The sequence below is a fragment of the Aspergillus homomorphus genome (assembly GCF_003184865.1).
Source record: "Aspergillus homomorphus CBS 101889 unplaced genomic scaffold BO97scaffold_14, whole genome shotgun sequence".
Taxonomy (NCBI): domain Eukaryota; kingdom Fungi; phylum Ascomycota; class Eurotiomycetes; order Eurotiales; family Aspergillaceae; genus Aspergillus; species Aspergillus homomorphus.
Window position 1 is genome coordinate 541,477 of NW_020291900.1, and position 13,101 is coordinate 554,577.

The 13,101-nt window shown below is 51.9% G+C and overlaps 6 protein-coding genes across 6 annotated transcripts; 3 read left to right on the forward strand and 3 right to left on the reverse strand.

Moving 5' to 3' along the window:
- Positions 1-731: 731 nt before the first annotated feature.
- Positions 732-1,832, forward strand: BO97DRAFT_343333 (Spg1/Tem1 GTP-binding protein; the record flags this gene model as incomplete). The annotated part of the gene is made up of 4 exons (XM_025691699.1): positions 732-1,203; positions 1,267-1,559; positions 1,610-1,684; positions 1,734-1,832. The coding sequence occupies 4 exons, from the start codon at positions 732-734 to the stop codon at positions 1,830-1,832; spliced, it is 939 nt and encodes a 312-aa protein (XP_025552406.1).
- Positions 1,833-2,912: 1,080 nt separating this feature from the next.
- BO97DRAFT_477472 (S-adenosyl-L-methionine-dependent methyltransferase) lies at positions 2,913-5,241 on the forward strand (the record flags this gene model as incomplete). The annotated part of the gene is made up of 8 exons (XM_025700553.1): positions 2,913-3,074; positions 3,126-3,252; positions 3,310-3,436; positions 3,493-4,329; positions 4,458-4,470; positions 4,534-4,556; positions 4,663-4,736; positions 4,775-5,241. The coding sequence occupies 8 exons, from the start codon at positions 2,913-2,915 to the stop codon at positions 4,828-4,830; spliced, it is 1,419 nt and encodes a 472-aa protein (XP_025552407.1). The 3' UTR covers positions 4,831-5,241.
- BO97DRAFT_405093 (uncharacterized protein) lies at positions 4,633-5,241 on the reverse strand. The gene has a single exon (XM_025695108.1). It carries the CDS (start codon positions 5,131-5,133, stop codon positions 4,939-4,941), a length of 195 nt encoding a protein of 64 aa, XP_025552408.1. The 5' UTR covers positions 5,134-5,241; the 3' UTR covers positions 4,633-4,938.
- A 139-nt stretch (positions 5,242-5,380) lies between these two features.
- On the reverse strand, positions 5,381-6,655 carry BO97DRAFT_405094 (putative srpk). The gene has a single exon (XM_025695109.1). The coding sequence runs from the start codon at positions 6,190-6,192 to the stop codon at positions 5,482-5,484; it is 711 nt and encodes a 236-aa protein (XP_025552409.1). The 5' UTR covers positions 6,193-6,655; the 3' UTR covers positions 5,381-5,481.
- BO97DRAFT_469958 (sugar porter family MFS transporter) lies at positions 6,631-8,908 on the reverse strand (the record flags this gene model as incomplete). Its single annotated transcript, XM_025699892.1, has 5 exons — positions 6,631-6,666; positions 7,250-7,922; positions 7,979-8,275; positions 8,333-8,678; positions 8,731-8,908. The coding sequence occupies 5 exons, from the start codon at positions 8,906-8,908 to the stop codon at positions 6,631-6,633; spliced, it is 1,530 nt and encodes a 509-aa protein (XP_025552410.1).
- Positions 8,909-10,352: 1,444 nt separating this feature from the next.
- Positions 10,353-12,179, forward strand: BO97DRAFT_469960 (glycoside hydrolase; the record flags this gene model as incomplete). Its single annotated transcript, XM_025699893.1, has 2 exons — positions 10,353-10,425; positions 10,459-12,179. 2 exons carry the CDS (start codon positions 10,353-10,355, stop codon positions 12,177-12,179), a joined length of 1,794 nt encoding a protein of 597 aa, XP_025552411.1.
- Positions 12,180-13,101: the final 922 nt, after the last annotated feature.

Below are 13,101 nucleotides of genomic sequence, written 5' to 3' on the forward strand. Positions count from 1 at the left end.
GACGGGCTGCCTGAGTGCTGAGGCTTCCATTTCTATTCTTGCCGCTTGCTTTCCACCCATTCCCCCAAGGGGTTGCTAATTGCTGCTGCTAGTTAGTTATATCCCCTCCCAACGCAGCTCAGCTCAGCTTAGCTCCCATCTTTTTCTCTCCATCACATCCCCTCTCTCTATATTACTTCTTCTACTGTATCCAAGGCGTTTTTATCTGATTTCCATTCTGATCCTCTCTCTTCTGGGTTTGTTGCCATTATCCGAGCCGAGCCCCTGCTTTTGAATCGTTTCCTTCCTTGAAGCTCCGTCGTCCCATGGCTGCGTGCCTTGGCTACTAGTGCACCTGTCACATTGTTTGGCCATTCTCCTGCAACAAAAGGTGCATACTAATCTCTCTATCAACAATGCCCCTCCCCCGTCCCCCCCTCATCTCAACAGGGTCCCTCCTGGACCCTCCTTGAAAAAAGACCCTTCAGTCTTGGTCGATGACTAGGTAGCCAACATGGCACTGACACACCTGTCCAACAGTTCGCCACTCCCATCTTTTGCGACCGCATCTCGATCCTCGCGTTCCGACCAAACGTTGCTTTGATCCCTTCCACATCCACAAATTTGGTTGGTCTCAGCATCCCCGCTCCACCGTCTCCGTCCGGACCTCGACCTCGACCGTGTTTACCTCCAGCGCTAACCAAACCACGCCATTCAGGAACATCTCCCTCCCTCCACACATTCTCTCCAGTATGGATGCGCAACAACTCCACGTCGCTGGTATTTCCGAGAGCGCCGACCAGCTGGAGTTGGACCAGGCGCAGACCATGGATTTACCTACGCCCACCCAGCACGGAATACCCGCCGGGCCGGACGAGACCACGATCGCAAATGGCTACAGCAGCGACTCACGCGCCCACTACTCTTCCCACGACTTCCACTCCCCCACTCGAGATTATCACTCTCAAGATGGCGAAGCCCCCAGATCGAGTCACCCGTCACAACTGCCTTCCTCCTCGCGACCTAGCTCCGGCCTTTCCAACCACCCCGACCGCCTCGTATCGCAACCCTTACAGGATGTCAGCCAAAAGCAAACATCGTCGCAAGCGAAGAATAGCGTGGTGATCAAGGTGGGTATGGTCGGAGACGCTCAGATTGGAAAGACGAGCCTCATGGTGAAATACGTGGAGGGCAGCTGGGATGAGGATTACATTCAGACTTTGGGTATGTGGGGATGAGGTCTTGTCCACCCCTTCTTTGCGAGCCGTGCTGATGGTGGATGACAAGGCGTCAACTTCATGGAGAAGACCATCTCGATCCGGAACACGGAAATTACATTCTCGATCTGGGATCTTGGTGGCCAGCGCGAGTTCGTGAACATGCTCCCCCTCGTCTGTAACGACGCAGTGGCCATCCTGTTCATGTTTGACCTCACGCGCAAGAGTACACTCAACTCGATCAAGGAGTGGTATCGTCAGGGCCGTGGCTTCAACAAGACTGCCATTCCCTTCCTGATCGGCACCAAATATGATCACTTTGTCAACTTTCCCCGGGAAGACCAGGAAGAGATTTCGATTCAGGTGAGTGGCTGTGGGTCTGTGGGTTTGAAACCTGCGCTGACAACGCACAGGCCAAGCGCTTCGCCAAAGCAATGAAAGCTAGCTTGATCTTCAGCAGCACCAGTCATAGCATCAATGTCCAGAAGGTCAGTCACAGATTCTCGCTTTTCGACACAACACTAATCAAAACTACAGATTTTCAAGATCGTCCTCGCCAAAGCTTTCGACCTCAAATGTACTATCCCAGAAATTGAAAACATCGGCGAGCCTTTGTTGCTCTATAAGAACGTCTGAGAGAAATGAAAAGAACGAAATGGGATAAACGATTACGTGCCTAGGACGACGTGATGTTGATGATCGAACTTTCCCTCCCATAGGGTCAAAGGATCCCATGGCTTATCTTGCCGAATCCTCGAGGAGCAGAGAGGCTTAACCGATCCTTCTTGTTGTTTTCAATTTTCTTTTCTCAATCACCCTCTCTTGTTTTCATCTTGTCCTTCATAAGCATTGGGGTGCGCCTGGATTTCCCTTCATTTCATCTTGTTGCCTACTACTTTCACAATGTGTTAAATTCCCCACCTGTTTATCATTTCGTTGTTTTCGAGCGCTCATTTGCGGGCTGTGTCTGTCAGTATCGTTTTCAAAAGGGCCGTTGCACAATAGAGCAGGAGTGCTCGGTTCCTGCATTGGTCTGATATACCTCTTCTGTCCGTCTCGTTCGCAGCCACGTGCGGAGATCCATTTCCTATGTCGATAGTCTAATTTGACATGTGTCAGTACGATCGGAGTAAATGCCACCGGCGTCACATTAGGATCTGTCAGGTGAGTAAGGTGTATTAAGGATGTACTATAGGGCGGGTCCATATGAAGTAAGGTCTTTCTGACATATGAATCCCGTATCTCTCGCCAGATTTGAGTCGGCGAGGTAAATTGAGTCGAGACTGGGCTCATCCACCTTCCTCACTTATACAAATTGCACGAGAGCGATACCAAATATCCGCTGGCTATCTTATCAAAACGTGACAGTTCGGGGCGGCATCGGCCTCGGCCTCGGGCTCGGGCTTGTCCAGTGTCCACGGATTTGACAATTCTCCGCGCCCAGTTCGCGGGATTCTCGGCCTTGTTCATAGGTCGGACTCCACATTTATACCTATCTCAGTGACTGCTCCACTTGGTTGAGGCGTCATGCGAGCTACATCGGTCCTGATTCTCCGTGTAGCCTCATTATCACCGATCTCAGCCGGCAAATCGAGCTCTATTCCCGTCAATCGGCTCGGGACAAGGAAGTATATATTCGCAGCAGCCGCAGACTACATTCAGCATGCATCTCAGCAGACTACGAAAATCATCACATACGACAACTGATCTGTCAACATGAGCCACTCCGACCTTCTCGACCGTATCAACTTCCTGGCCAATGACCCAGAATTGGAGACGATCGATGACTCCAATCGCAAGCAAATCCTCGAGAGCATCGAGAAGCTGAGACGGAAAGTCGAGACACCGGCTGACTTCACCATTCGAAGCGTCTTCGGAGTATGTTCCCTCTGGTTATTCGACTTGTGAGCAAGTTCTAAGACATCACAGAGCCACCAGGCAATGGTACTTCGACTGGCCGTGGATCTGGGGCTATTCGACGCTATCACTCGAGAGGGAGGCACGGCAACCACAGCTCAGCTAGCTAAAACCACTGGGGGCGATGAGACTCTTGTTTGTATGTTATACCTCAGCCACGCAGCACCATCATCTTCCAACTAACAACACTCTCCAGCCCGAATCACGCGCTTCCTCGCAGCAATGAACATCTTCGACGAACTCGGCCCATCCACCTACAAGGCCACCCGTCTGTCCACAGCCTTCACCTCGCAATCGCCGCTCTCCGCCGTCGTGATCCACGCGTAAGTCCATCTAGCATCCCTCAAGTCCCACCTTCAATTCTAAAATTCCAGCAAAGAACACACACCTTAATAACAATGTCGCAACTCCCAACCTACTTCGCCCAAACCGGGTGGAAAACCCCAACAGATGCAACAGACGGCCCCTTCCAACAAACCCACCACACAAGACAAACCTTCTTCGAACACCTCGACACCAACCCCCACATCCAACAAGCCTTCAACACAGTAATGTCCATGGACTTCCGGCGCAGCACGATCAGACCATGGTTCGAGCTCTACCCCACCGAATCCAAACTCCTCTCAACCACGACCACCGACCCAGACCCAAACCGCATCACCCTCGTCGACGTGGGCGGCAACCAAGGGAAGGATCTCGTGGCACTATGCGCACACTTCCCACACCTCTTCAAGTCCACTCCGACCCTTGCACCTTCAACAGCAACAGCGATAGCAAAACCAACAAAGCAACAAGCAACACCGCCCAAATTAATCCTCCAAGACCTCCCCACCGTCCTAGCCTCCATCCCCGCCTCGACCACTCTACCGGGGTGCATCACCATACAACCGCACAATTTCTTCGAACAGCAACCAACCCGCCACGCAAAGGCGTACTTCCTCCGCACTGTCCTCCACGATTGGCCCGATAAGCAGGCGCTGCAGATCCTGGGACATCTTCGGGACGCGATGGCTGAGGACTCGGTGTTGTTGGTCAATGAAGGGGTTATTCCGGAGACGGGCGCGGGGTTGATGGCTGTGCAGACGGATTTTGTTATGATGTGTAACTACGGGGCCATGGAGCGGACGAAGGCGCAGTGGGTTTCGTTGCTGGAGCGCGGTGGGTTTGAGGTTTGTGGGGTTTTTGGAGAGGATGAGAATTGTGGTGATAAGGGTGGGTATGTGGTTTTTGAGGCGAGGGTGAGGAAGGCGGCATAGTTTTGGGGTTGGGTTTGGAAGAAGGGAGGGTTGTGGATTCTGGGCTGCGCTGTGGGATTGTTTATGCGTTAGCATACATTTTGTACAGACAGGCAGGGCCTGTGCGTGGGCGACATAGCCTGCGCAGAAATACAATATAACCGCAAGATGAATATATGATACAGCAATGGTTTTTGTGGAAATCAGCGTGGGCTTAGAGCAACAAGACTGATCAGCTGATGATACTGAAGCTATATAAGACCTGTACGACTCTGGACCTCTCGGTCAGATGTTAGACGCTGTCTTGCTTATAGTATTATTTACACGGAGCAGCCACGATCTGGTAACACTCATCAAGCAAAAGCGTATCAGACCCAAGCACAACAAGGTTTGTCTCCCACGTGTCTAGCCTTCCATCCCATATAGCACATGCCTCAACATGGCATCCAGCTTTAGATGACGCTTGGGGAAACTCTGGCTGACCCATACTGTCCTGTTCTTGTCGAAATATACTTTTGATATGGGTACCTCATCTTTCTCTCCTCTTTCCTTTTCTTGTTTCCATATGACACATTGGGCAACAGAGGTCGTCAGGGTACTCGCGAGCAGCCTTTCTCATCGAAAGTCTTTGGGAGCCTGTCTGGTGTTCTGACCCTGCGGTGCGAGTGCATGCTGGTAGTGATCGCTGTAAATTGGATGCGTATTGGATGTGGAGCTTGAATATGAATGTTCAAGGGGTTGGTGAGGCTCTGTTCAATAGTGTCTGTACTGATAACTCGAGACATCGTTAAGACCGTGACTCACTAGCGACCGGTGTAAGGTTACAGAATCCACACGGAGTTCCATTCCGTTCTCTAGGCTGTGACTCATCTCGCCTAATATGTCGGCGGTTGTTCCCATCTTTGATCCAGACAACGTACATGAGTGCGGTAGCGTGATTTCTGTCCTACTCACATGCCAAGCCCACCCTAGCCATCCATTGTAATCATGCCACGAGCTCTAGAAATATCATTATGACACAAGCAAGCGCCGCGTACTCATAGAATTTCGAAGGCTGATTTAACTCCAGCGCTTGATAATTTGGAAGACTCTATATCAGGCCAGTCAAATTTTCCGGTTTTGGATGAGATTCGCTACAAAGCATCCAACCAGGGATGCCGCAGAAGATCCTCGGCAGAAACGCGCTCCGTAGGATCAATCTTCATCAACATGTACAAAAAAGAGGCAAACTCATCCCTGGTACTCGGGTCAAGGCCCGGCATAAACGCCTCAGACGCCAGGCCCGGCCGATTCATAGGCAACGCATTGGCGACCCGACCATCAGCATCAAAGATCTCCCGAACCAGACCCGGGTCGCCTCGGTCCAGGAGGGCCCGGGGTAACGGCCCGAACAGGTCCACAATCTCGGTCAAGTGCTGTTTGCGCTCGTAATGGCCATCTGGCGGGACCAAACCGCTGAACATGCGGACCGCGCGGAAGACCTCCAGCACGACAGCCCCGAGGTTCCATAAATCGGTGCGTGCGTCCCACGGCGCCTGGATGAGGACTTCAGGCGCGCGGAGCGCCACGGGTTGGATTGTTTTGCTTAGATGTCGGCCTTTCCAGCTGGAGGCGCCCCAGTCACCGAGGACGATGTCGAAGTCGTCGACGCGCGTATGATCTGTCTCGTTGAAGTAATAGCAGGCGAGTGGTGCGGAGGGGATGACGGTGTAGTGCTCCTCAGACCGGTTTTGCAGGGGAACTGCAACATTGACCAGATAACCGGACTCAATTAGGGAGTGGTCGCGGAATTTGACGAAGATATTATCGGGCTTGATGTCTGATGGGGGATGAGAGTATTGCATCAGCAAGAGATACAAATGAACCAACCTGGACCAATGTCAGCATTTACCGGTATGGATCACACCGTGGTCATGGGCGAAATCCAGCGCCAGCAACAGCTGAATTGTAAATCGCCGCATCACCGAGTTGGGAAGTCGGCTCTCAATGAACCAGGCGCCAAAGCTCCGCAGCGTCTCGCCCATCAGCTCAAAGACAAGACAGACGTGCGTGCCGTTGGGCCCGCGATGCTCAAAGTCGTCCAGCAGGCGACAGACGTGGTTATAACCCAGCTGATCGCGGTCTCCGTCACGGAGATGAGTCAAGATCTCTCGTTCAAAGATGGGAGTTTCCTTGTTCTCGTAGCATTCTGCGCTGAGCACCTTGAGAGCGCAGAACTCGGTGGCGGGGCTAGATCTAGTTGTGTTGAATGTAAGCCGTTTGCTCGCATTGCACCGGCATATTTATCTCTTCTTAGGTAGTTCACTCACTGTTCCGAACTTAGGTCCCTGACAAGCCAGACTGTTGAATATACACCGTGCCCGATCTTGTTGAGCACTTTGTATCGGTCTTTGAACACATTCCCATTATAGACGGGGTGAAATCCTCCTGGTCGGTAGGACTGCGTGCCCTCTTCGAAGTCGCTCGTTGCGTTGTTGGGCATGTTCTTTCAGTTCGGTTTCCTTGTGAGGTAAGGACTCATGACGAGTTGAGGATGGCTAATGCGCAGCGGCAATCGCGTCCGCAGCGGGCAGTAGCGCGGCCTAAGGCTAAATACTGTACAGTACAGAAAGGCTGATAAAAGTGCAATAAGGAAAGGCTAGAGTGTACTCTACGACCCGCTTGCAAATACACTATTCACGCAAATGTCAGTTCCCGAGCAAGATCTCAATCGTCTCTTCACAAATCATATTACAAAAAGGGCACTAAATGAGACTCTGCCCCAATAGCTTCCATCATGCCTGGCTAACTCTCTACCCAGTGTCATCAGACCTCCATCCCCCGAGACCTCAGAAAGATTATTCAAACAGCTTCCACCCTCGTCGATACAGGCCCATCCTTGTCATCCGCCTTCACCGACACCCGATCAGCCAACTCCACCGCCGCAGCCTCCTGCGCCAACGCCTTCTCAATATTGACCTCAGGTGACACCTCCCACCGACTACCAGGCACCAGCAACGGCGCGTTCGAAAACAGATCATCCATCACCTCAAGCGACAAACCCTTCGTCTCAGGCAAGAACATATAGAAAAACAACGCATTCCCGAAATCACACACAATGAACAGCAGATAGTAGCGCCAGCCGATGCGCTCCAGCGCGATGGGCGTCACCTGGGCGATCATCGTGTTGAATGCGAACGAGACCATAGTCGCCAGAGAGATGCCCTTAGCGCGGGTTGCCGTATTGAAGATCTCCGCCGGGATGATCCACGACATCGTCCCTGAAGCGCAGAAGCAGAAGTTGAAGACCCAGGTGCTGCAAACAATAAAAGCCCAGTGCGCGGCTGTGTTGGCCGAGTCCGGCGGGTACTGCGACAGCAGCGAGGCGCCAATGATGAAAGCTAACCCGCAGGCGATGTTGCCTCCGATTTGCAGCGGCCGGCGCCCCACGCGGTCGATCAGGAAGAAGAAGATGAATTGCGCGAGCTCGCCGATGATCGAGTTGATGCCTTGGTAGAGGAGGGTTTTGGAGGTTGAGATTCCGATCTGCGCGAAAATCGCTGGGGAGAAGTATTGGATAGCGGAGACGCCGGTCCTTGGGGTTGATTAGCGGAGATGGCTTGAGGATAGGGAGGGGGAGGAAAGGCTCACATTTGACTGGATGCTTGACAGGCGCAGGCGATGATGATTCGACGCGTGTTTGACCGGTTGGCGAAAAGTTCTTTGTATGATTTTGCCGCATGCTGGTGCTCCTCGTCGATTTGACGCTGAATCAGCTCATATTCGGCGCGGACGTACGGGTCGTCGATGTTGCCGTTGGCGTGCAGTCGTGCCAGATTGTGCAGCCCTTCTTCGTGACGATCGTGGTCGATTAGCCAGCGAGGGGACTCGGGGAAGAAATAGATGCACGATGCAAGTCCAATCGCAGGGACGAGCTGAAGTGCCAGGCTAGTGACCAGGTTGTCATTAGGTGTGTACCTTGTCTGGATAGGGACTGTCACTCACGGGAGTCGCCATTGAACACTGTCGCCGGTGTTAGACCAGGTCTTTTCACATCCATATCCGATCCAGGAGGCCGATAGGGATCCAATACCCAGCATGGTCTGCTGGAGCGATCCCAGGACACCTCGAATACTGGCATGTGCGATCTCTGCCTGGAACATTGGGACGGTTTCGACGAGGATCCCGATTCCAAACCCAGCAAAGATGCGGGAGAACAGCAGCATGCCAACATTTACGGCCGCTGTTTGCAAGATGCCTCCAACACAGAACAGCACTGATCCTAAAACGAGGGTTGCGCGACGACCCAGCGGGTCGGTGTAACCTGCCCCGAGGGCTCCAAAGAATGCTCCTGAAGACGAGTCAGTTGCGTGCACACGATAGAGCAAGGTCTCAAATCATACCAGCCGTGAACAGCGACACAACTGTCCCAGAGATAACACTTCCATTATGGGTCAAGAATTTCTCATCAAATGAGTCCGACGCGACCACTGAGGCGATCACACCAAGATCATAGCCGTAAAGGAACGACCCGAAGGCGGCAAAGAGGGCCACCACGAATTGGTAGGTCTTTGGCTTCATCTTTATCGCTGACCCTAGATCTGATAAATCTTAAAGTCACCACTGCGTGGGTCCTGGGGAATGTGGAGAACCCGGGGTATAAGGAGCATTATATCCTCTATCCGCGGCGGAGAATCACCACAATCTGGGCAGGCCAACCGCCACTCCACGCTATGATGGATGCGAGTTATCCACCAAGATTGGTTACGGAGTATTGGTGGAATTTGAAGCCTGCATTTGACTCTCTACGGTTTACCTCTGGGCTGATGGTGGCTTCCGAAAGTGTGTATGTTAAGCCTTGGATCTCGTGTGGCTGGCCCTGCTTCGGGCATAATTCCTGCGGAGGCTCACGACGCCCAGACCCTGATTTGCGGACTGCAGTCAAAGCTCTTGCGGGGTCGAGATCGATCAAAATTATCTGAGTCTTGGTGTCAGTCCATGTCGGATGAAAGATGTGAGAGGCCGCTGGGCAGTATTCGTTGATGTGCTCAGTGTATAAGTATAAGGTTGGTTCAACTCCAAGAAATGCTCTGTTCTTGGAACGTGGAGCTGTGCGAGGAAATAGTCTACCGAGATGTTAATCAACAGTAAAAGCTCCAAGGGTGTTCTGTCGCTCTTTCCTCCTCGATACACAATCGGTGCGATGATTTGATCATCTTCTATGCAAAGATGAATACCATGAGAACGCGATGCTCTCTGTCTGTCAGTCGAGGTGGTGTTATAGGTACAGTACATATCGGTAGTAGACTATGGTTTCGGGGAGAGCGAGAGAAACAGAGATACTTCTAAAAGTCATTCAATGACTGACATCAGCAGTACCAAGCCGGTCAAGCCCTTCTATAGTCAAGTGCCAGGAGATGCAATGCTGCTATTCAGTCTCGGAATGTGGCCATTTCTTGGCAGGAATCAGGCTAAATTCAAGCTTCCTCCGAAGTGAACCCGGCGGGGTTTGAGACAGTTAAGTGGGACAAAATCCCCGCTAAATCCAGGCCGGTATACGAGTAAGATAGAGTAGAATTACCCCGCAAAGTCGGGTTGTTCTTGAAAAGCAAGAATGGATTTTCTCCACTGCAGACCCCCTAACCACTTACTGTCATCGTGGACTGCTCATCTTTCCCTACTCAAGTATCACCATCAAACCCTCCACATCGGATATCCCGAGCCCCCAAAATATGGGCTGATCACCAGTCAATATATGGAAGTAGCGGGAAAACGTGGGGGTACACGACTAACATACTGTGAAGTCACTGGTTCCTCCGTCTCCACACCATGCGTGATGATACTGTGCTTCGTTCTTCAGGCACCGATCTTGCTCCCAGGCAAGGCAGACCCTGCAGCGGGCGAGTTCGGATGAATCCATTCTTGCTTTGACTATAAATATGGGAAAACGCACTGTCCAGCTTCGCCCTGCAAGGTCTGACCAGAGAGCACCAATCTTAAAGCAGGGAATGCTAAGTCAAGAGTTATGTTCCTCCTTAACACATTTCTGGCAGCAGCCCTCGTTTGGGGCGAGTTGATAGACGCATTAGTCGCCCGCAGTGACTCTTGTTATGGCTCTCCTACTTTGACAGCATCCTTCGATGCTCCAAACTACCGTTACAGCTCCTTCAGCTATACACAGCTCACATCCAACCGCTATGCAACGTCATTACCTTCTCCCGTCTCTTTCCCTACCCCGTTCGCACCACCGTTCAGTGAAGCCTCGACTCTCCTGCCAACTGGTGTTACCTATACTACGTATAGCTTCAATCCCACCGCGACCGCTGCGCCTAAATCGGAGACAGAGCAATACGGCCAAGAAGCATATCATGACCTCTGGACGACGCTCTCCTACACTGACGCTCCTCCCTTCACAACAACAGTGTCTCCAAGTGCCGTTCCTAGCACTGAGCTGGTCTTTCCGCCTGCTTTGACTCCTTTCCTCGCAAACCCCACGAAGAAACTGCCAGCAAACTTCATTTGGGGTGTTGCGGGCAGTGCATGGCAGATCGAGGGTGGTCTCCAATTAGAAGGCCGAGGACCAAGCGTCTTGGACACAACCGGGTCTATCCAGGCAAATGATAGTGCTACTGACTCTAATGCGGCTGTTATGAATTATTTCCTCTACAAGCAAGACATTGCCCGTCTCGCCGCTCTAGGGGTACCATACTACTCTTTTTCAATCTCCTGGACGCGTATTGTTCCTTTTGGAGTGGCTGGGTCGCCCGTGAACACGGAAGGTCTGGCTCATTACGACGATGTGATTAACACTTGTTTAGAATACGGCGTCACCCCGATCGTGACTCTAACTCACGCCGACTATCCTTCATCTGTGGCCGCCGACATGGGCAACCTTTCCACCCACTTCCTGTACTATGCTCAACAAGTGATGACCCGGTACGCCGACCGCGTGCCATACTGGGTCACTTTCAACGAGCCCAATATTGCCATCGGATACATATTCACCGACTATAGCATTCTTAAGGATCTCTTACTTGCTCATGCCGCCGTTTACCACTGGTACAAGGAGACACTTGGCGGTACGGCTCAGATCACCATAAAGTTTGCCAACAACCTCGCTCTGCCTCTCGATTCCACCAACAGTACCCATCTCGACAGCGCCCTGCGCTACCAGGATTTCATCCTCGGGATCATGGGCAATCCCATACTCCTGGGCGAACAAATCCCGTCTGAGGTCCTCAATACCCCCAACATCAACCTGACTGCCCTGACCGACGAGGAGCTGGCCACGGTGAAAGGCACTGTGGACTTTATCTCCATCGACCCGTACGTCTCGCAGTACGCCTTGCCAGCGCCCGAGGGCATCGAGACCTGCGCCACCAACTCCAGCAATCCGCTTTGGCCCGCGTGCGTCTCGCTCACGAACGTCCAATCCAACGGGTGGCTTATGGGCCAAGCGTCTAACGCCTATGCCTACATCGCGCCGCAGTATGTGCGCCAGCAGCTCGGATATATCTGGAACACATTCCGTCCCAAGGGTATCTTAGTAGCGGAGTACGGCTTCAACCCCTTCGATGACGCCAAGCGCTCCCTCGACGCGCAGCGCTACGATCTCGAGCGCACGCTATATTATCATTTCTTCCTCCGGGAGGTCATCACGGCCATCCACGAGGATGGCATCAACGTGATAGGGGCGCTGGCGTGGAGTGTCCTAGATAATAATGAGTTTGGAAGCTTTGACAATATGTACGGGTTGCAGACGGTCAACCGGACGGATGGACGGTTTGAGAGGCATTACAAGCGAAGTTTCTTCGACTACGTGGATTTTTTCCACCAACATATCGAGTCGTGACTGTTGTTGAGCTATGGATAGCAGAGTTTCTCAGAATCACGAAGAAGTAACAGATCGAGAAAAGATTCTTGATAGTACTAGTTTTACTTGCTTGTCTACGGCCTTGACCGTCCAAGTACTACTTACCTCTTTGGAGATCTAGAGGTATGGCACCATCATCATACCCGCCATAATTTGAAAAGAATCCGAGCCGCAAGAAACAATCAAAGGAGGTTGCTAATTGTCACCTGTTAACCAATAACCTTTAAGGGAAGTACCTCTCCGCATAAGTTGATAGCTATGGTCGCTTGACTATTGTATAGTCAGGGTAGACTAGAGGAAGTTTACTTCGAAGGTTAGTCCACATGAATGAAACTCTGAAATGTTCCTATACAAAGTATGTGATATCTGCTTTGTTCTCGCTATTCTTTGACCTTGCTTACTTCGCTGACAAGTTCAGCTCCAGTCTCCTCTTAGTCTTTCAAGTAGCGGAGAATCTCCACGCCTCTCGGTAAGTTTCTTCATTCCAAGGTACTTTCCACGATAAGCGCCGACAACTTAATAAAGAAACCAGCGCTGCAGCGATGTTCTCCGCCTGAGAAACCCAGTTCCGCGGCCGGGAAGACTAACATAAAAGCAGCGTCTTATCCGGGCCAGGTCACTACTTCTGGCAGAGTATCAATCCAGACTCCGGTCTGGGGGCTGATACAGACTTCGGTCTGGGAAATATATCTGCAGCGTAACATCCCCATGAAGCTGGGTCGGGCTGGTCGCTCAGAGACCTTTCCACGCTCTGCGGTTGGTAGAATTATCTGTGCCAACTTCAACAGCGATCGAGGAGGGTGAAAGCTAGGTCCTTTCCTGCCCTTAACTGGGTAGGCACCGCCTCTGACAGAATGTCTTACTAAATAAAGCCAATCAAGGCCGCCGGACTCCATATGGT